Source organism: Corvus hawaiiensis, chromosome 26, assembly GCF_020740725.1.
Source record: "Corvus hawaiiensis isolate bCorHaw1 chromosome 26, bCorHaw1.pri.cur, whole genome shotgun sequence".
Classification (NCBI taxonomy): domain Eukaryota; kingdom Metazoa; phylum Chordata; class Aves; order Passeriformes; family Corvidae; genus Corvus; species Corvus hawaiiensis.
Window position 1 is genome coordinate 11051063 of NC_063238.1, and position 27356 is coordinate 11078418.

Here is a 27356-nt window from a genome sequence, read left to right on the forward strand (position 1 = left end):
AGTGAGGATTTTCCCTGTCCTTATCTCAATCTATGAGCTTTTCATCATATTTTCTCCCTGTTCTGCTGAGGAAGGGGAGTGAGACAACAGCTTGGTGGGCACCCAGCAGCCAGACAAAGCCAACCCACCACACAAATCTACCCTAGTGCTTGGAAGTTCCAGTGAAGTCAATCACATTACTATAATATCCAACCACAACAATGAAAGCTTTTTCATTTGAAATCAAATTTCCAGAATCACAGTGCGTTGACCCTGGCTGGATGCCAGGTGCCCACCAAAGCCACTCTTATCACTCCCCATCCTTGACAGGACAGGGGAGAGAAAATGTAACGAAAGGCTTCTACTAGCTGCAGGGGAATCTCTGCTCTGGCACCTGGAGCACCTCCACCTCCTCCTCCACCTCTTCCTCCTCCTCCTCCTCCTTCAGTGACGTGGGGGTCTGCAGAGCTGTTTCTATTGCATATTCTCATTCCACTTTCTTCTGACTGCTGCTGGTGTTGCACCTGTCTTTTTTTTTCCCCCCTTCTTAAACATGTTATCCCAAAGGTGCTACCACCATCACTGATGGTCTCAATCTTGGCTAGCCTCCTCTTGGAGCCGGCTGACATTGGCTCACTTAGGCAGAGGGGAAGCTTCTGGCAGCTTCTCACAGAAGCCACCCCTATAGCCTTCCTGCTACCAAAACCTTGCCATGCAAACCCAATGAGAACAAATTTTACATATTTTTGTACAACCCTTGCACTATTAATTATATATTTGTTCAAACTTTAAACATTTTAAATTCTGAGTAGACAGTATCACTTGCACAAGAAACAAAAAGCATTTGGCCTCATATTTGTAATGCAAAGATATTGCAAACTTTATTTTTCAGTGAAGACAAATTCATATCCAGTGCTTTGTATGGTAAGTGATTACACACAGGGAAACAATAAATAAACACCCATGTATAACACAATTTTTATTAGAAGCTTACAGGAAGCTTTTGCAAGGCAAATATAAGTGACTGAAAGTTTTGACTAATTTTGATATTATGTAAACAGAAAATCCTCCATTCATTTTAGCTGATAACATACATGGATTAGAAAGCAGACTTTTAGGAGGATTAGTCAGCACTGTCAGACGGAATAAATCCGGAGTCTGTATAAAAATGTAGCAGGATCTCAAAGGCAGAAGCTGCAAAGGCTCTGATCAAAGAAACAGTCTGTGGCAATAATACACAGAAATCTGCAACCACCCCCTCAGGAGGAAGCAGCAAAGGAGACAGGGCCTGTAATGGAGCATGAGATGAAATTCAAATCCAAAGGGACCATTATGACAGCATACCAAATGCTGGAGATGTCACGAATGCAGCCCTGGATGCAATTATCTCACCATCTACACTTCACAACTTCCTGGAGAAATATCAAAGAATTGGAAAACAGACAAAAGACAGTATCAAAAATAACAAGGACACCTACAATGGGAAATCGAGAGGTCGGAACAGGAGCTATATTAATTTTAAAAGCCCTTGATTTTCTGTCTTCTAAAGTCAAAGAAAATATGCAGAAGAATACCTCAAAGGCATCCGCATAAGCCCTAGGACCTCAAATAAAGCAATTAAAGCTAAGGAAGGACCAGACAATGCTGAAGGAATTCCTTTAAACTTCTTGAGTGGAATGTTGATGAAAGACTATATAGGAAGATCCAAGTATTAAACAGATTCTGAACTAGGAAAATACTCAGAAAAGTGTCAGCAAAAGAAAATTTGATTCAAAGCACCTGACAGACCGCCAGGGGCTACTTCAAAGCTAGTGAGATCCCTATATAGCACATTAACAGTTCTCAAAGACAACAACATGATGAATGATTTCAAACAGATATCCCTACAGTTACCACATTTGAATAAAAAACATTTTCAAACATTTGATGAGCTGGCATAGACAGCTGGCTTGCAATTTAGCCCAAAGCACCTACAGAAAGCCCAGGTGTGCAAAACCCAGGAGCAGAAATCCAAGTCCTGTGAAACTCAAGGAATAATCAGATCAGAAATAACCCTGAAAAATAACCATTTTACTTTACCGTGTTGCATAGGAGATAAACCAAATTACATGTCCTGCAATATACCTCCTAGAAAGGAACAGCTTAAGGAAAAAAAAAATTACTATTTTTATTTTAGCCATATATCATAGTTGCGATACTCCCTATTTTGTCTGTAAGCATTGCCTCCTTTAACAATGGAAACTGTTAAATTGGGTCCCATTAGGAACCTTACAGCTATAATAAAGAAAAGATAGGAATCAAAGACACTAATTCACTTCAAAGGAAACAAGACTCAGAAATCTCATATATGACTTCCCATTAACTTATCACAATTGAACCATACTTTTGAAGTGTGTCAGCTGAAGTAAGTGTTGGGCTACTCTTACATTTCAAATTGTTAGATTGCATAAATAAAAATAAACTTGACTACGCAGCACTTCCCTGCAAGGAGAAAATGTCACAGTCCCAGAAAACACATTTCAGTGGAATGAAAGTCTACACTTCATGAATTCTCTGCAACCAGGCAGTCAGTGAGTAGCAAGGGGCAAAGGTTTAACCCTCACACCATGGGAGTCTTGCTTTTAATGGGTAGACATAGCCTCAGAAAGAGAAAAGAGAATAAGACACAAATGTTATGAACGCCACTAAACTTTTATGAGAGGCCACCACAGATTGTGCAACAAATTATCAGAGATCTGATAGCAGTTGATACTCTTTATTAGAAGAGTATTTTTAAGAGAGAAAGAACTGACATAGCCAAAAATGAAAGAGAAATAAGAAGACCTGGAATACCCTTCAGGGAAAGCCAGACCCTACAGATTTAATCAACATGATAGAAAAAGAAAACTTTGAATAACTTTTACTGACTTTGCTGCTTTGGCTATTTTACTTTTGCTGAAGCTAAAACTCAGTTATATCAGTGGTTGTGTTATAGATAAAGTCAAAAATTTATCCCACATTTATACAGCCCCACTGATTTCAATTAAAAAATATATTTATGGGCCTGTTCGCAATTTCTGTCAAAAAGTACTGATCAGATTCTGATTACCGGTTCTGACAAGTAATTAGAAACACATGAAGTGTAGGAATTTTACAAAGAATGTATAATATTTTGCTTTGATTTCAAATCTTTTATCCTAAATAGTCCAAATTTTGACATTGCTGCACACCCACGTAACAGATCTCTTCAGTGAGATAAGTCAGTAGATAAATCAGCACAGAGCTGTTAACCCCAAGGCTGCACTCAGCACTCAGCTTTGCCTTTCTCTCACTGAAAATTCAACAAAACAGTCCTGTGCAGCAATGCTCTTGGACTAAGTAAGACAAATAAAGCAAGACTAAATCTTAAAAGGTTTAAGAAGACTCCAAAGAGACAATTTTTTCATATCAAACTGTCAGAAAAGATCACTGCAGAATAAACAGAAACAGATACAGACTGACTGCAATGGCACAGTGACAAACACTAACCCAGGGCATGAGAACTGACACTGCACCTTACTCCGACAAATTCCTGGCATAATGAACTTCAGGTTTTTTCTGGGCTTGCATGAAAACTTCAAGGCTGATTTATGATTTATCTGAGAAAGGGCAGTTAAAGGCTCCTCAAGACCTACTTCCTCCAAGAGAAATTTCCAAAGAGGCCACATCTCAAAGGCTGCCTGAAGACATCAACTAACAATTCCAGCTGCTACATCTCAGTGCTGCTGCAAGCCTACTCCTTACTAGAGAATAATGTGTTGGTTTACAGCATCTGCTGCCTAAACATAAGCCATCACCCTGAGAAACAAAGACTGGAAAGGGCATATTCTGACCCATCCTATCTCCTTCACCTGAAATAAGATCAGTGAAGTCTACTGTTTCTCATCTGGGTAACAGAGTTCCATGTTTCATGCTGCCTCCTCTGGAAAACCAAAGAAGAGATTAATCCACCTTCGGGTAGGAAGGGGTTGGTTCTGGGCAGCAGGGATCCTCCATGGCCTCCTGCAATAACAGTATCCTGCCCTGCCATCCCTGTGCTGAGCACTGTCAGTCAGTGCCCACTGTGGTCAGGGACAGTCCTGGAACAGCCAAAAGTTGGGGGTTTTCCATGGACTGTTCCTGTGCACTCCTGTGGCAAACTCTTCCTCTGTCAGAGGCTAGTGTGTAGTAATCAACAGAAACATCATCTTCCTCTGCCTCCTACAACCTTAAACAAGTCCTCAAGGGATAAAATCTTCCAACCTGTCTTAATTCCCTACCAGCAACTGAGAGAATAGTTTTGAAAAATGCTTGAGCCTTACCAGTTTCCAATGAATCGGGGATCGCTCTGGTCAATATACACAGTTGTCCTAGGATCAACGTAGAAACCAATAAGAAGTCCTCCTAATAAGTATCCAGCTGCAGGTCCAAGTGCTCCCATTACGTACATGATGGCTGAGGAAATAAAGGTCACAGTCATACATCAATAAAATTAATCTTTCATTGTTTATTTACACATAAAACCACAAAGTAACTGATGCTTCTTTAAACAAGAAGTTCTGCACCCTAAAACTTTTACGGACCTTTTTCGCAATGAAGGCAACAACTTCTGCCTAAGTCACATATTAGTGAGAAAATTACTGATTTTTGTACATTTTCAGTCAAATTATGCAAATATACATTATTCTGATATTCTGGATGGAAAGCATACTTGACTTGCATAAAATTGTTCCTACTTGGTAACATTTCCTTTAAATCAAATCAAAATTATTTAACACATAAATTAAAAAAAGGTCTAACTAATGGCAGGTAAAAAGAAAAGCAAAAAATAAAAATTGTAATCAAAGAACAAAATACAACATTCTAATTTAGTTACCATTAGTGTAATACTGTGTATAAAACAATGGTCCATTTTAAGAAATCAAATATTCCTATTTCAGAGATTGACAGAACATGGGTTCACAAAAGGAAAGTCCTGTTTAACTAACTTGATATCCTTCTATGGTAAGGGCACCCACCCAGTGGATGAAGAAAAGGTGATGGATGTGTTTTTTCAGGATTTTAGCAAGGCTTTTGATACTGTCCCTCATAGCATCCTTCAGGACAACTTGTCCAGCTGTGGGGGATGAGTGGCTGCAGGCTGTGCTGGGTGAAGAACTGGCTGAAGGGCAGAGCTCAAAGGGTTCCAGTGAATGGGGCTACATGTGGCTGGCAACTGGTCACCAGTGGTGTTCCCCAGGGGTCAGTTCTAGGGCCAGTTCTGTTCAACACATTTACCAATAACCTGCAGGCAGGAGTTGAATCCACCATCAGCACATTTGCTGATGATCCCAAACTGGGAGGTGCTGCTGACTCTCTGGAGGGACAAGAGGCCTTGCAGAGGGATCTACGCAGACCAGAATGCTGGACAGTGATTAATGGCATGAAGTTTAACAAGTTAAAATACCAGATTCTGCAGCTGGGATGGACTAATATCAGGCACAAGTATAAACTGGGAGAGGAGTGGCTGGAGAGCCTCTCTGCAGAAAGGGATCTGGGGGTGCTGGCTGGCAGCAGGCACAGCAAGAGTCAGCAGCGTGTCCTGGAAGCCAACAGGGCAAACCCCATGCTGGGGTACATCAAACGCAGCACCACCAGCTCCTCAAGAAGGTGATTATCCCACTGTATTCAGCATTGGTGCAGCCTCACCTGGAGCACTGTGTGCACTTCTGGGCACCATAATTTAAAAAGGATGTGAAGGTCCTTGAATGTGTCCAGATAAGGGCAACAAAGCTGGTGAGAGGGCTGGAAGGAATGACCTGTGAGGGGCAGCTAAGGACTTTGGGCTTGTCTAGTTTGCAGAAAAGGAGACTGAGGGGCAACTTCATTGCTCTACAGCTTCCTGAAGAGTGGATCTTTTCTCTCTTGTATCCAGTGACAGAACACATGGCAATGGTTCAAAGCTTCACCAGGGGAGGTTTACACTGGATCTTAGGAAGGATCAAATCTCTTTATGGAGAGGGAGGTCAAACACTTGTGAAGGTTTCCTAGGGAGGTGCCAGACTTGTCAGCGTGTTCAACAGGCATTTGGACAATGCCCATAGTAACAGGTTTTAGCTTCTGATCAGCCCCAAAGCAGTCAGCCAGTTGGACAAATGATTATTGTAGGTCACTTCCAACTGAAATGCTCTGTTCTATCCCACTCCACTTCATTCCCCTACAATATCTCTTTCCTTCCTTACTATATCCTGCAGTACCCATTCCTTTTAAGATGGTTCTGCCCTGCTTCCCATAGGTCTGGCTGTAGGTATAAAAGGCAAGAGGCCAGAAGGGTTGGTCTCTGCTGTCCACTCACATATCTTGTACCACCGAAACCCAGGCTCCAGCACAGCAACACTTGTTCAGCTGCTGCAGATTCTCTAGCAGCACATGAAAGACCTGATTATCTAATTCCCTGTAATTTTCTCTCTAGGTCCAGATGGTTACTGGACCAGTGCCTGTCCACAACAGCAGTATGCAGAGTCCATCCTTTTTGGTCCCATCCTCAATCAGACATGCTGAATCCTAGACTGCAACAGCTGAAGAAGCGTAACTGAGTGGTTATGGCTTGAGTTTCCATGTTACTTGTTACAGTAAATTATATCTCATGGATAAAATAAGCAAAAAGAAATCACTAAATCCGCCTGATTAAACCAAAATAACTTGCACATTTCCATCTTATGTTTTGAAATAAGAGAATGAAGAAAAAGAGCATTCTCACAAGTAAAAAGAGAACTATATTGCAGCAAAAAAAAATCACAGAAGCTACCACAAAAGGTAAAACTGCCAATACTAAAAAATGCTTCCAGACCACAAATTGATTACACAGTTTTATCACTTTTAAGTCATTTTTTGAAAACACTTATTTTGTTTTGATGAAACTGCAATTTTGAATAAATAGATTTTGCTGAAGTCCCTTTCACATACATAATGGTTTTCAGAACTGTGTTCACTATTTAAATTTATTCCAGCCATGTTCCCTACTGAATTGATCGTAAACAATTCTCTGTATGCCTAAAATGCTCCATCAGACATTGAAACTCTGCTCCTTAGCAGCAAGTGGTTAGATAAATCCCACAGTAACTGTTATTTTCAAAATTCACATAATGAGCAGAGAAAAAAAACCCCAACAAACAAAAAACTATATCCACACTCCCACAACCAGTAATAAATTTTGTTCTACAAATGTTTGCTTGGAAAATTGATTCAGACAACTACAGCAAACTCAGATCTCTAAAATCTTTAGAGAGGAAACACAAAGGGAGCAAAAGACTGACCTAATCCATTCACTTCAGTATTCAGAAAAAATACTTATACTGAATTAATTCAGCTTTAGTTCCACCACTGAAAGCAGCAAAATGCAGCAACTGCTTAGGTTTCAAATCACTACACAAATAGTGTATTTTGTACACCTGGAAACTTCAGAGGGTTTTCCTTGTAAGCAGAAACACTGCACAATTAAGATGAAAATAACATTGTACACTGTTCTCCTTTAGAGGAACAAATGCTGCCGACAATTTCAGCGGTATTTTAAAATTACTATATGCTGTTCAGGCTTCAAGATGTATTTCTTTTTAATAAACTTACAGGCAAAATGTCACTTTCTGAGTCTTTCAGAAAACACAGAGCCTCCATGTTCCTGGTCAACGGCAGGAGGAAACATGACAGGTAAGTTCTTAAAATTGCCATTTTAAGATACATTGCAGCCTCTCTTTCAGCATCTAATTATGGTCACTCTCAGAAATTGGACACCAAGTGCAAGAAACTGTTTTAGACTTATAAATGGGACTAAACACAGAGCACGACAAGCATAACATTTTGGTATTTCAAAATTAGGTACTTGAAAGAATCTGCCCCAAACTTTTAAACCGTGCTGTGGAAGCGAAGGGCAAACCAGCTCCATAAGTCACCCTGGCAGGCTACTCAAGGGTCCGGGACCCTTAAAATTCTGGTCACAGCCCTCACGGCTATGTTCAGGAATAAAGACGGTTTTGATTTCCAAGTAGGCCACCAGGATGATATGGAATGGAAACTAAACTGGAAACAGATTCAATCAGGGTGTCATCAAAAGCGTACCTGCTTCACAAATAAAAAATCCTATGGAGAATAGTTTCAGAACTTTTTCTACTCTGAACACTAGAAGGGTGTAGGAGGTCATCACAAGGGCTCCAACTTTTGGATGAAAAAGGTTCAAAAACATGTAGATGATGTACGAGCACCTTCCTTTCAGCCTTCTGCCAGGGATTTCAGCTAACTCTTTTTGGTCCTCCCTCTTCAGGCCATAATCTGGGACACTGACCCAGGGAATTGCACAGATTTAACAGCCAAGAACTTTCAATGGAAATAACAAGCATTTTTATCAGGGGACATGCTGGAGTACTGTGATGCTGAGGCAGGATGCACAGTACCCAGATGATTTTTTAAACTGCACCTAAGGAAATCCAGGATTTGTCTTACAACCTCATAGCTGTAAGTCTGACTGGTGCTTATACTTGCAAGTTGCCTTACTATTTCTAAGTCATAAAAAGCTATGCAGTAAAATAGCAGTAATATGTCCTTTCCCATGATAAAACAGAGGTGATGTACATTCCGTTAAGAGTTAAAGCTCTACTCCAAACCATAAATCATCTTCAACAGATAAAATGAGGAAACTATTGTTAATACAGACATATGGGCTACAATATCAACCTGAATCTCTTCTGATTGGGTTGCACTGAAACGTAGAATTGTACCCCTCTGAGTTCCAGCATTAGCCACACATGTTCAATGCTGACAAGTCACAGTACAATTCTCTGGGAACATTGGTCTCTCTGGGAAAGCACATTTGCAGGTCACCCACTCCTACCTGACTTCACGGAACCACAGAATATGGAAGCCACCCAGTGAATTCCTAAGTGAATGGCCCACACAGGGATCAAACTCACAACCTTGGCATTAATAGTACCATTCTCTAATCAACTGAGCTGATCTCAGGGTGACTTAGAGCCATCTGAGAACTACTCATGACATTCAACACAACCAGCTCAGACTGGACCTGGCAGAAGTTTTCCCCAGAAGTCTGTTGTAGCTTGCTGCTGCTGTGATGTAGGATCCTAGGTCTTCAAAGGAAAGCACAGATTGGTTTACTAAAATTACACGGCCTTTAAACAAGACAAAGACCTTGTGGATTCTTTAAAGTTGCCCTCTTCTCCAAAACCTTAGTGTTGTGGTTAGGAGTTTCCATTACCAAGCATATCTCTTCCTCTGGGTGTACCTTCTCTTCAGTGATGAGGGACAGCCTTTTCCCAGCCCTCCTAAACCAGGTCTTTCAGATCATAGCTCTACCTCTGACATAGACTGTAGGTAAGTAAAAATATCCTGGTTCAGACAGAGTTAAGTGCCCATTTTCACCCGAGATATCCAGCCATGGCTATTTTAATTCCTTGAAGCTTTGTACCAGAGGAGCTTCACTGCCTCACTATGTCCTCAGCATGGCATATCTCGAGCCCTACACCATACTAGCAAGGCTGTCTAGGTTTCAAAATTGCAGCTAGCTGTGGCTAGCCAGGTTTAGCCATAAACTGCCATCACAGCTAAGATGCTGGATGGGAGAGAAAAGGGGAGTCATAGAATTAGTAACCTAATTACATACAAATTTACCTATCCATGTGAAATAAGATTAAGCAATGTCATTCTTCACCACAGAATAGTTTATCCTGGGACATGTTGCAATGAATAGTGCCATTCTCACAACGTTTGACAAAATTATTACATTGCCTGTTGCTTTTATTCATCGGAGAAAGCTTTATGTACAGCCTAGAGCAGCACAGTCTTTTTGACTACAATAAGATAGGCTGAATCCTCTATGGGTCTGAAAAATCTGTGTTCACACCAAATGCATGAAAAAACTCTGTTGCCAAAGAATTATTTTTTTTAATCTACCTACACTACCATGAGTGATGAGAGAGAGATCATAAAAATATTGTGTATGTCCTTTTCCTTTTCTAATCACACCAAAAGACATCTTCAGTAGGCTTATATATAACATATGTCCCTGTGTCACCCTCAAATGCATATGTGAACCCTCTGACTGTGCCTCTTTATATTAGCCATGCTAGTACCAGTTAAAGTCACAAGTCACATATTATGCCTAGATGAACAGAAACTACACATTAGTGAGCCACAAGGCTGGCTTCTGGGTTCTAAAAGACACACTTTGGTTTAAAAAGTAAAAACAAAGGCATATAGTGCTCAGTCCCTGTCATCTCCTCTGTGTGCACACACATGTCACCACACAAGAGTTTATCACTGGAGGAGGAGGAACATTTCTGAAAGACCCCGTTGTCCAAATCTTGGCAGCACATCACCATAGTACAACTGTTCATTTCATACATGTGTAAGACAAGCAGAATTTGACCTTTATTCTATTTTCAATGGAACTTTAGAATTTGCAAGATCCTGCAAAAGCTACAGGGTGCATTCTGAAGGTATATTATATATATGTATACAAGTATGTATATGCATACATACATTTGCTCCTGTCAGAATAGTACAGCAATTTTAATAGATTTTGCAGGATTCTTTTTAGTAGTATAGAATTATAATCCTTTTATATCTGTAGATTTCAAATTTTTACTCCAAAACCTTAACTGTCATTAGTATGAGGGTATTGATTGGAAAACAGAGATACAAAAGACAAAATGAATCCCTTATAGTCATGAAGTAGAGTAGGAAGTCCAGAAGTGTAATTTACTTAATTGAAGCAATAATTCAATGTCCTACCTGCTGAACAACGCTCTCATTAAAGAACAGCACAAAGAAGAATAAAAACAACAACAAAAAGAAAACATTTGTGTGAATTTTGCACGAAAAGCCCTGTGTTTACAGATTACTTGTTTACAATCTGAGGACTGAGCTTCAATGGAAATGCAAGATGAACTTTATATAATCCTGAATATTTATGTGTCAAGTAATTTAAAGGGCTATAGGTTAAAAAACATAGTTGCAAGGTTACTGATGCCTTTTCCTGGTCTTAAAATCAAGAGTCAAACATGGTTAGAAGGGGAAAAGGGATTTTACCTTGGTATTTATTTTAAGGATCCTTAGGTGCACTACGTCCAGGTCAAATGCACCAAAATGTACACTGCAAATCCCACCCAAAAGACCTGGTATAACATTATAGGTTTTACTAATTAGCATATCTATCAAAAATTCCCCAATGAGAGGCTCAAGTGAGCCCCCCCTCCCCAAGGAGCCTTCCCCTGGATGGTTCTATCTTAGTTTACAGAATGTGTTCTGGAGAGGACCTTGGGGTCTGGGACACACTGATCCCTAACTACGAAGCTTCTAAAATGTTTAAGTCTCGCAGCTTGACAAACAAGTCCAAGAATGTAGGCAAAAAGCACTAGGAATACAGAAGTTGTAAAAAGGTATAACAGAGGTATAAAAGAACAGGCAAAAAATCTTCATGGCATCATTACCACGTGGAATTTTGCAAGCAAAGGAAGCATCACCATGCTATGGTACCATAGCATCCTCTCCAGTGCTACCAGCAGCACATTTCCTTGGAAAGCTGTACTATGCTGTCACTGGAGAATGAGCAGCGCCATTATCTCTCTAGGGTATACAGCAGGTTTTGATTTCCCCACAGAGCAAAGCTGATAGGCAGAGGTTTCAAAGGGGAACAGGTCCCAGCTCTCCCCTGTTCCTCTCATGTCACAGCACCGTGATGGGATAGCAAGGATCAAGCATAAAGGAGCTTTCAAAGAAACATCACTCACATTCAAAAAGGCGTATTTACCTCATTCTGTCTAATTTCACCCACACAGAAGCTACCCCAAAAAACATAAGGTTTAACCACTCTTTTGAGCCTGAGGACACAAAACGGAGTTGTGAGCAGAAGCCAGGCAGACTTCTCAAAAGCTTTTAAGTCAGGAAACCAGTTCACTTCCTTCTTTTCATCACGAACACACAATCAAACACATCTATACATGCTTTAGGATTTTTTTCTTAATGTGGTTATTTGCTCAGGAAAAAACAATGCTTTGAGCATTACTGCAGCTCAGATAATAATGTCCAGTTCAAATCTTTAAATCACTTCCTTTCAAAACGTATTAGCGTTACCGTGACTTTAATAGTCTCTCAGATCCAGTGTTCCACTCAAAACAATAAACAAAGCAACAAAACCACTTCAGCAGCCTCTCTTGATCTTTGTATAGAACATATTTGTCACTGTTTTAACAAGCAGATTCCACAGACCTGGAAGACAAACCTATAGAGAAATATAACTAAAGCATAATTTTACATGCCTACCATGGAAAAGAAAATGAATGGTCCAGCTTACCATTCCATTAAAAAAATGTTGGAAGTTAAATTTAAAAAAATATGTTTCAATTTTATTTTTTTATTTAAGTGACTTGCCAACACCAGATGAAAACCATTCAATTTTTAGTTTTCTCTTACGGCTTTATAACTAAGATATCATTTGTATTAAAACAGATATCATTTCCAGATTTAAACAGCAAAGCTGCTTCATGCTTTGTACTCACCCTCTGTGGTCATGTTCTAAAACATTATAATCATTTTCATTGGATCCAATTCTACTATATCCATAAACCCGCAGGAAAGTAAAAAAGCCCAAAGAAAACAAGCTAAAATAGGCAGTCTATCCTAAAGTGTACTTCTTGTATGCATTGTCACTGCAATGCTGCTCCAAGTCACTGCTATGCTGTGGAGCCACAGTGCCTTCAAAGCAATTCAACTTACACCACAATTTCACAGACTCAGCACTTGTCTTTTGGTTACACTACCAGGTGTGTGCATGCAATCCAAAATCTGAAAACATTGAAAATACCAAAGAAGAAAGGCTTATACTTGTACCATGGTATTTCAGCTTTACAGATACTTGGCTAAAGAAATGATTGCCCCAAGGAAAACTACTCCGGTGCTTAAAATGAATCTTTATTTCTTTATTCCTAAAAACTGAGAACTGTGGAAGTAGAAATCCCAGGGGCAACTGGAGACTGTCCCATTCTTTAGAGACAACTGTTTTGCTTGGAACACACAAATATTACTTGGGGGTTTTCATCAAAATCTGTCTTCTCTCTCTTTATATTCACCTATAAATAAACATTTGCTGATAATATTACCAAGAACGACTTTGTGGTTAGCAAGTAAATATGGAAAAGACATATCTGCTGTAAAAGATTAGTGAAAACAGCTGCAATTTCTGAGTGCAATTTCCTATCAGTGTGGTTAACTGAATTTAGACACCATGCACAAGGAAATTCTTAGATCAGATAATTAGGCAAATCAGGTTTTATCAGCTTTATAAGTTCTTACACCAATTCTAACACAAGAACCTTCTGGTGATGTTATTCCAAAAGCACATACAACTAATTTTAAGCATACGGATGGTAAGTACCCACTGATGTGAATTGTTTGCATGACCAAAGATAAACATATCTGTGCTTGCTTGATCAGAACCTAAACTGAAATCAAAGATGTTCTGATATTCTTTCTATGAAGTCAAAGGCATCGGTTATCTAAATAGATGTTTGGGATTTTTTTAAAATAGAAGTGTCAACAACTGCCTAAATGCATGATAACAGTGATCAAAACCGTCTTTCTTAAAACTCCTAATTTTTTTTCCACACGTAGGAAATTTTGATATGGAAAAGTACTGTTACTGAAATTTAGGTCTCAGACAGATGCACACACTACTTGTGCTAAACAGAATCAGAATGTCCAAAGATGCAACAGAAGGCACAACTCTGCTCTTGGCTGTTACTTTCTGGAAATCAGCTCTCAAAAACACTCCACATCTTCAAGTGTTTTAAGTTTCTGTTGGTATGTTGCATTATAAACACAAGGTAACATATCCCAAGAAGCTGAGTAGGCATGAATTCCCAAACCCTGACTTTTCAAAAGAGCATGTTTCTTAAAAATGTTTTCTTTTGTGAATAGTATGACAACTAGACAGAGACATTGACCAACCATGTTAACACCTACTGAGTGACTCCTCAGTGCCTTCTGAATTCTTGGTATGTCAGCATCCCAGAGTTTTGATTACTCCAAAGAACAAAACAATGAAATATCATAGAAGTAGTGTCCATTTCCATACAGAAAATGATCTACTGAATATAACTATTATCAACTAAATTGTAAGCAAACTACTACTCCAAATCATTTTTAAAACCTTTAACTAATAACTGGTTAGATAATTTCACTGTATTATTTCCCATTCATTCAAACAGTGGGAGCTAAATCCACAATAGTGAATTAAACATTCATATTACAAGTATTCTTGAAGCCCGTGTGACTACTCTCATGAAGCAGGCAGGATTAGGCACTTCTGTACTAATACTCGGTGGTGTTCCTACTAAAAGGACATTGAAGTTGTTGGCTGTCTTCAAGATACTAAAGCAGCCTCTTGACTCATAGGCATTCTTTCCATAACGTCATGTCAAATGGCAATATCTCATCTCTGCCTTGTAATTGCTTGGCTTTGGGATTTTTTTAATGGTTTGGCAGTTGAGGCTACACATATACATTTAATTTTCACTAGGGATTATCCCCAGGCACGTGCTTATAGACTCTGTTGATCTCAGCTTCTTAAAACTAATTTTGATGTCTTTAGCATTACTTCTAACTACACTAGAGTGGGGCGGGGTTGTTCACTTGCATGTCATCCCCTGTTCTTCAGGCTATCATAACTGAAAAATATCAAGCTGTGAAAGCTGAAATTTGGCCTTCAAGCAGACCTCAACAGGTAAATCCCAAATAAGAAAATGAAAAAAAAAAAAAAAAAAAAAGAGAGGGGTCACATTTAAAATCACAGCTGGAAAGGTCCATAGCTACAAGACCAGCAGAACCAGCCCAGAAGAGTATTTCAGAATATTTCTACTATGTTTTATTTGTAATTTGTTTTAAATCATGTTCAGGTAGTCTAAGAGCACAAGCCAACAGAAACATATTATTCAGGTCCTCTCATGTCTCTGAGTTGGGAGAATGCACCCACTCCCAGAGGAAAAGCAGGGTGAAATTTATCAGACACAGAACCAGATGTTAAGAGTATGCCATCATGAACCATCGGAAGAACCAGGAATAAGTACCAATTCTTCAGCAAAATCTATATACACTAAATACCCAGTGTCTATGGATGTCAGCTTTACCAGTTATTGTGCACAAACCAGCTAATGGCACACAAATACCTGTTTTTCAGAAGCAGGTTTGACATGCATTCTTTTATACTTCATCATTATTCAAAGCCAGGTCCTTTGTGCCTAAGAAAGAAAATGTGAGGAAGCAGCGGAAACAGACCAAATATCTACTGAAAGGGAAGGTTAGGTGCTGATAGTAAGAGCACTTATATATATATATCTCTTCATTTTTGCTTTGTCCCACCAGCAAGATAACAGAACAAAGAAGGAAATGGGGAAATGACTTCAATCATATTCCCTCAGAATTAATTTCCTTTCAAAAATTGGTTTCTGCCTAGGAGGCGTAGGTTAATTATTGAAAATGTTGGTGATCGTTTTTCCCTTCACTACCTCTTGCTAATAGACTGCAAAGAAAGGCAAGCCAAACACAATTTCTTCTTGTTTTCTTTGTAAATTGCACTTACATTTTCATCTTTCAACTGAAACAACAGTAATTACACTTCATTACTCATATCTGGCTGAAAATCTGCCTGTAAGCAAAAGCACATTATTCCAGTAATTTGCAGATGACCCTGTGAGTTTTATTAACATCTATTGTATTGCTAAAAAGTTATTTTTCTACATTCACAAAGGTTGAAAGCTGCAACAGATTCAATAAAAAATACATTAAATAACAACTGGCAAAGTGAAATGCAGAGCTGTATAGTCATATTTGAAGCAATATTGAAAATATTATTACAGGTCAAAGAGTCTGAAAAACATTTCCATCCATGTGTAACAGTTATAAATAGAGGAGACTGTTTATTTTAGCTAAAGGACAACACCACTATTTTATGAAAATCTCCAAAGCTTCAGAATATGGTCTTTATCTTCATAGGAACAACACTGTTTGGGCACTTTCATGAAAGTGGAATTACACTGAAATGTTTGATTCTGGAAAGAAAACTTGAGCTTTGCGTTCTGGGTAAGGATCTCTCCTCTGTTTTCCACAGAGGGATCATAAGATAGAACAGCTCATTAATTCCATGCTCTGCTTGGGGACAAAAGTGTTTCTTGCTGTAGCACCAAACTGAATCTCTTCATCCCAGCTATGGAAAAATGTCATCAAGCAATGCCCCAACAAATCCTTCATTCCCCATGGTTAAGGAGCTAATGGGTACCCCATGGAGAAACAAATTGTTCCCAAATGACCCTGACACTCCCGACACAGCTCCATGAAATAAGATACAGAAGCACAGATCTGCTGCTGCAGATCCCTGAAAAGATCCTCCTAAACTTGATAAAGGGACATGAATTGTCAGAGATATTCAAGAAAATCACAGAAAATGAAATTGAGATCACAGAGAGTTACAGAAAAAAGAGGTGAATACAGTTTTGTACACAACCAAAAGGCAGGAAATTAATTTATACTTTTGTTTTGTACAGAAAACTGCCACAGACATCATTTGTTAGTAACAAACTGATTCTATAAATAAATATGACTCTATAAATATATTTGCTTAGACCAATTTTAGTCAGCTCCTGAAAGAAACAAATGTATGCCTCATGGAGAAAGGCAGATATTGACATGCAAAGCCAATAATAAAAGAAAATAAAAAATTGTGAAAATATTTTGGTTTGACATTATAAGTAATGTGTGTTTCACATGGTTTGTTTTGGTTCGATTTTGCCTATGTGTCAAGTAAAAAAAAAAAGTATTTTTTTAAATGCTAATCTGTGCTCCTACATAAAGATCAAAATAATTCAATATAACTTAAATATTTCAACATGATCAAAATAATTTTCCCTACACAAAAAAACCCCTAAATCAATATATCCCTATAATCAAGATTTAATTATATCATAATTTGTCAGAGCAAGACCATCACAACATTTTTATCAGTGCTATTAAATGGCATAGCTCAAACACCATGTGTAGCATTAAAAAGTTACTCTAACAAAAGGTTCTCCTATTACAAATGCTAATATTATAGCTACATTTGTCTTTCTAAGATATAAATTGTCATTGTGATTTACAGCTCCATTTGCAGCTCATTCCCAGTTCCACTAAGATATGTTAATATGTTAATAAAATACAGAAGTATTACTAACTTGTAGTGTTGGCATTTTCAAGAGAAAACTATTTATATTACAGGGATCCTTCCAAGATATTTCAAAACACCATATATGGTTGACTTAGAAAATCTGAAAAATTTCTAATCAGCTAAAGTTACTTTCACTAATTTGGTAATTTAATTATTCAGCTGACATGTTTTAGAGAAAATTCACTGATACCCTTTCATTTAGTCTGCAATTTTTAAAAATAAAGATTGCTCATTCTGGCTTTTTCTTTCTTCTGTGAGCAGAATTAGACATAACAGTAGTTTCTCAACTACTTAGATGAACAGATTATTAAGCATATTCTTGTTCTTCAATAGTAAAAGATGCTTTCACAGACATGAAAAACGTGGTGGCTAGAGGCTACGTAGAAATGACTTTCCACCTACTTTAGACACACTTTCACGGCAGTAACTTTTTTAACGAGATAGTTAACTCTATGACATTCCTAGGGACATGGCAGATTCTCTCTAACCATGAGTGCTTTGTTTTAAGCTATATGGTTTTATATAAATAGAGCTTTGGACAGGGATAACACTGTAATGAAATCTGATTGAACACAAATGTCAAAGTAAATGAACGTAACAGTCCTTTCTGGCCCAATAAAGCATGAAATTATCCCACCAATTCTCTTTTCGTCTGTAACACAGATTTTGCAGAAACAGACGTCACCCTTTGCAAAGAAGGATGCCAAAAGACAAGAAGCCTCTTCACCTTTCCTTCCTGGCTATGCTGCCTCGAGGCATCATTTCCAAAGGCATTACCCTGGTAAGGGAAGGGCCAGAGCCCACCCTGTGCACTTTACCATTTCACAGGTGCATCAGCTGAGCACTTAGCAGACATAGCCCCAGCATGTGTGGTGGCCTCAGTACTGGATGAGGCAGCCAAGGAACCTCGAGGCTGTCCTGAGACACCCCCGGACACCCCTCTCTGTCAGGGTAACTCTGAGAGCACCAAAGAACAAGAATGCCCCAGAAGAACTACTGGAGCTGGTACTGAACACATAGACACTCCCCAGGCAGACTCAGGAAATAAGGTATGAAGTACCAATGAAAATAAAATGTATTTCCTGACAGATTTTGCTCACTCAAGCAACTCAGTGACCCTTTCTGTCTAGTATCTTTGTCCATTTGCATCCATTCTCATAGGGAACACGTCTTCAGTTATTTACACTAGGAAGATTCAATTGGAAGATTACACTTATGCACACAGTCTGCAAACTATCACAGCTTTCAATCAATTTACCACAAATAAGCTATCTGTTGAAACTTTAATCTTATGTTTGCAAAGAAAATTGAATTTGAGCCCTAAATCCCATTGAAATTCACTGAAAGTCGGGTCCCTTGACTTCCTTAGACTCCTTGGGAAATCTTAACCTGAGTTATTAAACTATTCTGACAGAGAAAGACTGACAGGGAGGGCCTCAAGGAATGATACTGGAGCTGCTTAGAATAACCATGATTGCAAGTGTTACCAGTGGTCTCTGCTGCTGTCAGAGCTTTTCCAGGTCTAGTGAAAATTGATCTGGCATCTTTACAGAGACTCTATGGGAGTTTTCTACAACATGTGACAGAAGAGATGTGTCTTCTTCACACACTGTTGGATCCTTAACTACATGTTCAGATTCATACTGGTGAATTTGCCACCATAACAAGTGGAAGCCCACAGCTCATAGACAAAGAGTAAAAATGTCCATCACCAAAAACTGAACACCTAGTACTCCACCAAAGAGCAAATACAAAGCATGTAATACATTTCTATGCTGCATGTTATACCTAACTGCAATTGTTAGCCATTGTAGTGATGATCATTTTAAGAAACTATATTGTCATGAGATTAATTTACGACAGTACAGACTGAGTTTCAGCAGAGCACTCACAAATATTTATTAAACATATACATTTGAAGGTGCAGTGCAAGCCTTCATCTGTCTCTTGTAAAATGACTGGTTATAATGTGAAAGTTGAAAGAATCAAAAGCAACACTAGCAAGAAGGCTCTTAAATTTTCAATTACTGTTTAAATTATACTTGATTCTAACAAACTTTATAATTTTGTAATAACTTTTGTAACTTTATAAATTTTGTAAATAAAAACACAATGTACAATAAAAAAATTGCCTCAAGAACAAAAATAGATCACATTCCCTTGAACTAAAAATGTTGTATAAATTATTTATATATGCTAATATAACATGCTTAGATCCATACGTTTATATCATTACACTGATAATTGTATCTGACACATTCTTATCCCTAATCTAAATTGCAAGTCTCTAATAAATTTTCAAAAACATCCCAAGATTACAAGTCTACTTCTGCCATCAGTGTTGACACTATATTCAGACCAAAAATGGCTCAGACAAAACAAAAGTTTAAAAAGGGTCTTTGCAGAACTTTTGAGAATTGCACACCTTCATCTCCTGTAACCTCTTACACAGGACAAATTCTTAGGCTGCTTCTATGAAGCATATCATGGTACCACTCATACACACAACACAGGACTCAAAACATTGAAAATATCACACAGTAAATTCAGTTTTGAGATCTCTTGTGGTAATTTCCTTTTCCACCATGCAGATCACCTGCTGCATGCCTAAGGTCACCACGTGTTACACTGGAGCAACATGTCCTTGCTTAGAGGTCAATTCTAACCCCAAAACTGTGTAAACCTGTACCAAACGCATCACGGCTGCTCCATTTGTGCTCCCAAACACCATAGCTACTTTGTAAGTGCTTTGTGGAGATTTTCAGAGCCAGAGACATGCTTACAGAACCAAGGCTGTTGCTGGTTCAATCGCATTTGAATCACCATCTGCTAACTCATAAAATAAACCATTCAGGCAAATGTTTCTTTCAGAACAGACAAATGATAGTAACACAGCATTATGCTTTTCAAACACTAAAACTGTTGGGAAAAGGTTAGCAACTGAAAGATCAAAACAGTGCAGTGACAACACCAGCAGAGATGCGGCAGCAGAATCAGACACTTGTTTGTAGGTAATACAGCTGAATAACCAAACTAAAATGTTACTTCTCAGCTTCATACCTGTGAAACTGTGTCGGTAACTCTAACAGCATGCATCTCCTTTTCCAGTGGAGGAACAATTCAGAGGTACTGCCCCAGGCTTTTCTCTTCGGGATATTTAGCACACAGCTAATGGACACTGCCTTCCCTAGCCATTTTTGTGAATACATCCACTCATTTCTGTTGTACCTTTACAAATGACCACAGAGAAAATATTTTGACACAATCATTTTTTTTGTTTCCATAAAATCACAGAATATATGTAATGTTTCAATTATAGAACTGACTCAGAAGATGCACTAAAAAACTATTTGCATAGTTTTAAAAGAAAACAAAAAGTAAAAAGCTTAGATCACAGTATGTTCTCCTTTACGCTAATGTGAACAAGAAAAAAAACCCCACAGAAATCAATGAAATGTCTTCAGATTGACACAGAAGAAACAAAATTAGAAAACAGCCTTCTCTTCCTTATTGCCCAGTTTCAGGAATATCCTGAAGACTCTTAGGTGGAAAATAGGAGCACTAATTTGTGGAACTATTTAGAACCAAGCTATTCAGTGAGCTAACCTGAACAGTATGTTTTATGTGTTATGTCTACTGTTGCTACTTTATTCCACTCAAAAGAAAAGAAAAAATAGGCGGTTTTCATTTCTGTAGAGATTTTCTTGTAGGAAACAAACATTTGCAACAATTCTAAAATATTTTAGCTATTATTACTGACTGTTTAATTTCCTTTCCAAAGTCCTCCACTGTTATGGCACCACTGCACAGCTTCACAGAGGTCCTCCCGTGCCACAGGCCAAGAACGTCATCACTCAAATAATACAACTTCATCTATCTGTGGCCAGGGAAGAGTTAAAGGAAGGCCAAACAATCAAGTCTTAATCCTGAAGAATGGAGCTATTCCCCCCACTGCATTTATAATACATAAAATAAAACCAAGCTAAAAGCACAGGCAGCCCTGTGACAGTGGAGATATTGATCTCTGCAGAGACTCATCAGCTAAACTGATGAGGAGAAAGAAAAGCCAGGCTTGAAAACAAGCCCTTCCCCAATGGTGGGGTTCAGCACTGGTTCCCTTTAGCACTGGTGTGTGGTGATATTCTGTCTTGTGCCTTCACACAGCTTTTTCAGCTAACATTTCTGCAGGATCACCTACTTCCATTTATTGCCTTTTCTAAAAAACAGAATGCATTACTCTGTCTTCCTATTCTATTCATTTCTAAATGAAAATTATTTGACCTTGCATTGTAAGAATAATGTATTTGGAATCAAAAGAAATACCTTATTGGATTGCAACATCCATCTCCCTATGTGCTACTCAGTGAAAGAACAGCACTTAATCTCAAAGGTTATTCTTATTCTACACTATTTAATTTTTTTTTTAGATCAGATTCATCATCGCAATATCCAAAAGCAGATTACAGACACTTTAGCATGAATATAATTTCTCCTGGTTTTAAGAAAAGAAAATGAAATGTTTGAGGTAAGGGAGAACAATTTGAGTTTGGTAGAATCCTGGGGAGATGTCTGCTTGTCTGTTCAAAATGCAGGGAGAGAAACTCCTACTGCAAAGGAAAGAAAGGGAGCACGTCTATTATGAGGGGTGACCAATCCCTATTATCTTTCCTTCATTTATCACTTTATCATTTATTTTCAATACTTAATACTGTGTAAGACCAAATGGCTTTTATATTTGGCTTCTATTCTACACAAGCACCACATTATGAATAATGTATTACAATTCATTACAACATAACCCCGAAAATTTGTATTTACAAGTGTGTAAGAAGCTTATCGATGGATAATGTCACTGTTAGTTACAGTGTGGGAGTTTCAAACAGTCGCAGTAATAGAGGGGAAAAAACCTTTAGAGAAAATATTCCACGGAAAGACGTGCAATGAGGAAGTCATCATTCCAAATATGATATTAAAGAAAAATCCTCTCTTCCAAAGTATTAAAAATACATGAGCTATTCAGCTAAACACCTCTCATTTCAAGAGTGTCTCTGACTAAAGGAATGAAAGTTTCAGGCAGCTGTTAAAAATTCAGACGTCTGTTGCAGCCGCCTCCTCTGTGGCTCAGATGCTGTGCGCAGCCTGCTGCCCCCGATGGTTCCGAGGGCCACCCCCTCCCCGGCTGCCCTGGCTGTCCCCCTCCGTCCCATGAAAGCCGGCAGACACCCACACGCTGCAGACCTGGCCCTGCCAGCCGTGGAGAGGGAGTTCCGTGTCAGAGCAGCTGGAGGTGTGCTCCGTGCCACAGCCACAAAGCCCTTGAAGCCAGCACCAGGGAAGTGCAGCAGCAGGCACCCACAGCACAGGGAAAGGAGCAGCGCGGTCACAGACCGCCCTCCGGGCAGCACATCACATGAAAGCGCATCTGCTGCTGACAAAAGCCAAGGGACAGCCCTCAGGGAAAGCAGCCTCCAGCTAAACTAGCACTGCAACGCTCAGCTAACGTTGGACTCGATGATCTTAAAGGTCTTTTCCACTCTAAATGATTCCATGAATCTATGTACCACACACGTAACATACTACTTCAGCAGTAACAACATTCAGCTGGGGAGTCCCAGAAGACTAAGGAAACAAAAAGCCATGCACTTAAAAATCCATCAAAATGGGTAAATCCAAACGTTTCTGTTCAGCTTTCTTCTTGTAATATAAATAATAATCAAAGGCTGTGACCTTAATCCAGCACTTTTGATTTATTCCTTGGAGATAGTATAGATTAATTACCTTGTTATGCAACTCCTGGGTGATACAGTAATGTGCCGTAAGAATACTTTACTCACACAAAAACTGCACTAACAGGCAGTGAGTGTGATAAAACACTGTATTAACTGCAATGTGATATGGAAGTTTTCTCCCAAAATGGAATAATAAAGCCGTTTATACAGATAACCACTGACAGAAGAGGTGACATAGGGACATCTAAACACAAGCAATATCTAAACAAAACTAAAGTTTGTAGATTACAACTCAAACTGGATTATATTGGTGCTCCTCCGCAAAGAGTAAATCATCACAGAGATCATCCTTTTATTAACACAAACTGCTGAAACCCATCAGGGAAACATTTATAAATGTTACATTTATAAATGAAACATTTATAAAAACACATAAGCCTGAAGCTACAGAGCTGGGATTCTCGTGAGGAGCAAATGGAAAAAGTAATCTCCGCAGTGTACCAGAGTCTAGGTATGTCTTGAATGATGGACTAGAAGAAAACAGAAGCAAAAGTTACATAGAGAGTGATTTTCAACCAAACGGGATTTTACTTGTATTTTCCACCCAAGAATGAATGGAAGTTGAAATGAGTAAAAATTGATAATTAAATACCAAAATGCATCTCAAAGTGTCATGCTATGCAAATAAGTATACATTGATGGCTAACCACTTTTTCCATCAAAAGTAGTTTTGCCATCAAACTCAGATTAATGAAAATGATACCTGCCCAAAACTTTGGGGGGGGAAAAAAAAAGGCGTATTTCTCCATAACTGGTTTTGTGACTTGAAAAATGTTTAATAAATGACATGCCTTTCCATTATTTCAGAATACTTAAACAAATGTGGTACAAAAATCCCAAGAGGCCTTGTTATGTGTTTAAAAATGAAAAAGGTTTACAGATCAGACCCTGCTCCCATTCAGTATCAGGTGCACCTCATTACCTTTAGAGGGAATGTGCCACAGTTAGTTGTAATTTATTAACTTTTCTGGAAAGCTTTACTAAATCTAATGTTCATTAGGTGTCAGGTTTGAGAACCACAAGAGCAAGGCAGCAGTAACCTACCACAACTCTGGCCCTCATAAGCACAAAAGCATTAGTATTAATTAAACACCTCCAGACCTCCCTTTCTGCTCTGTGCTTGCTCTCGAGCTAATTGCTTCTCTCCTCCAGCACAGCTTATCATGTCTGCCCTGCTACAGAGCAGCCAACTTCATGTTTTCTAAATGGGATGAACAGCCTGCAGACAGTAACTGATTGCTTCAGATCTTTTCAGGGTTCTTTGTAAGACAATTGAAATGTTTTGTGTAGACTAAATGATCTTCAAATTTTTCTTCATCTGAAGTTTTCACATTAGGAAATTAGCTGAATTATAAAACTCAAAATCTCTGTGGCCTTTTTAAAGCAAGTGCATCAATTACAAAGATGAATAGGAAAGTCTTGATATCAGCTGACATCACTATTGTGAAACATGAACATTTGCAGGACTTAGAAGACGGACTTATTTAATATAAAGATTAAGAAGTACTAAAGAATCTAGGCGATATGAATGACAATTATGTTTATTAAAAAAAAAATCTCGGAACTGATGGCACTGACTTGTGCTCTATTATTACTTACTTGACAATCCCATGTAAGAGGATTACTGTCTATTTTGGCATGATGTATAACAAGAATATAAAGCACATCACCAAGGGATTGTATGAAGAGGCTGCCTTGTATCATCACACCCACACATTCTTCAAGTCAAATTTCCCACATCAGAAAACCACCAGCTGTCAGTTCCCTGACACAGCTCCACACCATTTTGTTACTCAAGAAAAGTAGGGGAAAAAAGCAAAAAGGTCAAGAAGTCTTTTTAACAGGAGTGCAACCCAGACTAAATTAAGGGCAGAATTGTTGTATCATTCTTTGACCCCCTGCACATACAAATAACCATGTTGCTCCTCACACTCTGTATCCTGATTCAATAGAAAAGCAGCAGACAGCAGTCCTAAGAGCATCCAGAGACTGACAGAGTCACAAGGGTTACACTACCCCTTCTTTTCTAATGCTATGCTACTAATTCTTCTAATAGCTCCAAACAGGCCATGAAAACTGGGATAAATCCAGTGCTAGAAGAGTTGCTTTGCCCAGCGGTTGTATTTTGAAGAAATCCTAATGCTCAGACCACACAATAATTGATCTGAGCATCTTATTAAACTAGACAAGGGAAATGTACTACATTCCTAATATACTACACCATTTTTTTCCTGTCAGGCACAATTCAAACAAAATGCAGCTGGCTCACAGTGTAGGATGCCTACCTGCTAATACAAACCTTATGGCTATCAAACTGTTCTACCAAAACCACTCATCAGTCCCCTCTCACTGTGTGTACCAGTTACATCTACTCCTCCTAGAGGAAAATGGTCAACCTTGACCCCCGGCAGTCAGTAAAAGATTTCAGTATGCCAACTTGGGCAAACCATGAGATGTTATTTCTCACATATCCTGAAACCGCAACACACAATCGATCCCTTCCTCAGTCTGTAATACTCAAGGTAAGTATAAACACACAATACAAATCTGAGAACCAAAACATGGAGTTTTCTTGAAAGTGTGGCACTGCATCAGACCCATGGTAAGCTCTTCTTTCTGCAGGATTTAAATTTGGAGTGTGGGGATGCAGGGGAGGATGAAGAGGGGAATAAGCATGAAAGGAAGTTAATTACAGATCTATCTGATCATACACAGCTCTCTTTCACCCTGTCCAAATACTTAAAATTTATTATTAGTTACAGAAAGGAGTAATAGCTGCTCTAATGACAGTGCAGGAACTTAAAATTATGTTAGTTCATACATTCCTCCCTTTTTATCTGGTTAATTGAATAGCTTATCCTTAGTGAGGCTGAGAAGGCATATATGAAGCTTCTGACTCACCAGGTTTAAAAGCTCTTTTCAATTTCTTTCCCATTAGCTGGCCTGGCCAATATTAGTCAATCAGTTTTACCTCATTTCTCATAAAAGCCTGATCTTTTAATTATCACAAATGCATGGGGGCAGTAGCCTTAACCACTCTTTTTATTTTGCCTTTCCAGGCCACATGCATTCCTATTTGCTGTCTGTGTCCTACTTGCTTCTGAGTGTCCAAAGCTAGTGCAAATAACTATAAATTCAATAAGAACAATAAATGACCCCATCTAAGCAAAAATCAATTGCTAACAGATATTGGATAAGACAAGAAGCAAAAACTAACAAGGAAAGGTCTTTTTTTATACTTCTCCATAGGTTCAGTCACAGAGGTACTCCTAAAAGCAGAGGGCATTCTGAGAAGTGCTCATCTTCCTCCTCCCAGAGGTTCTGGAGAAGCCATAGGAGTAAACACATGGATACTACTGCCTACTTTGCTTCTGCAGTCAAAGAAATTCACGCCAGCCAGCTCTGTCTTTGACATTATAATCACAATCTCTTTAAACTGTTCAGTCACTGAGGTCAATGACTATATAGAACTTCTACATATGAAAATAGTGCAATATCTACTTAGGAGCTATAATTTAGAGTACAGCTCTTCCTTCAAGCATCAACTCAGTCCTCAGCCATGCTTTTGAAAAATTATTTACAGCATGGCATTTTATTACAAAAATGTAGTGCTAAGTTCAGCGTCTTTTTACTCTCATTGTGTAACAGGACTAATATTCCTCCAGTAACACAATGGAGGTGTGGTAACAAACTAACAGTTATTTGTCTGAGATAACCCCAAAATCCCACTTCTTTCCCTAGGTCTTCCCTAGCAGAAGAAACAGTTTTTTGAAATTCTTATTTTAGGCAAATTATATAACTTACCAGATAAATGCCTACATTGATGTGCCTCAGCACTACTATACTGCAGACTCAAAAAGCTCATGTGCTATTTTCTCCTGTGACTATAAAAATTCCCTAGGGATACCTTCACTATTTCTGTCACTAGACAGCTGTATTAAATCAAGTTGATATACACTGCCCATCATATTTACAAAAATTACATACTCTAATATTATGTAACAAATTTTTTACTTTTTTTAAACGAGAGGATTATTACTGAAGCTATTTCCACTCTAGAAGGTTATGCTCTTCATTAAATCTCTTTTTGCCTCACTGGGGTGAATTAACAAGCAGGAACACAAGTTTATATTAAAAAAATCACAAAATGAAAAAACTATTTTGCTACTATTTCTTAAATTCAAACTACTGAAATGGCAGGGACCAATGAATGGCATGAAGAGGCACTTTGGGCAAAAGCAGAAAATGCTGTTCTGTGAAGGTGTGAAGAAGAAAAAGCGTGGCAGAAGCAAAGCTTCTCTGTTCTCTGCATTGCCAAAACTCCCCAGCCTTGTTAGAGACTTTCCTGC

The 27356-nt window shown here is 38.6% G+C and overlaps 1 protein-coding gene across 1 annotated transcript in view; it reads right to left on the minus strand.

Moving 5' to 3' along the window:
- SLCO5A1 (solute carrier organic anion transporter family member 5A1) overlaps nt 1-27356 on the minus strand; it is a 75720-nt gene that overhangs the window by 37516 nt on the left and 10848 nt on the right. Inside the window, exon 2 of the mRNA XM_048286191.1 lies at nt 4299-4431. Coding sequence (XP_048142148.1) covers nt 4299-4431 — 133 coding nt within the window. The remainder of the gene's footprint in view (nt 1-4298; nt 4432-27356) is intronic.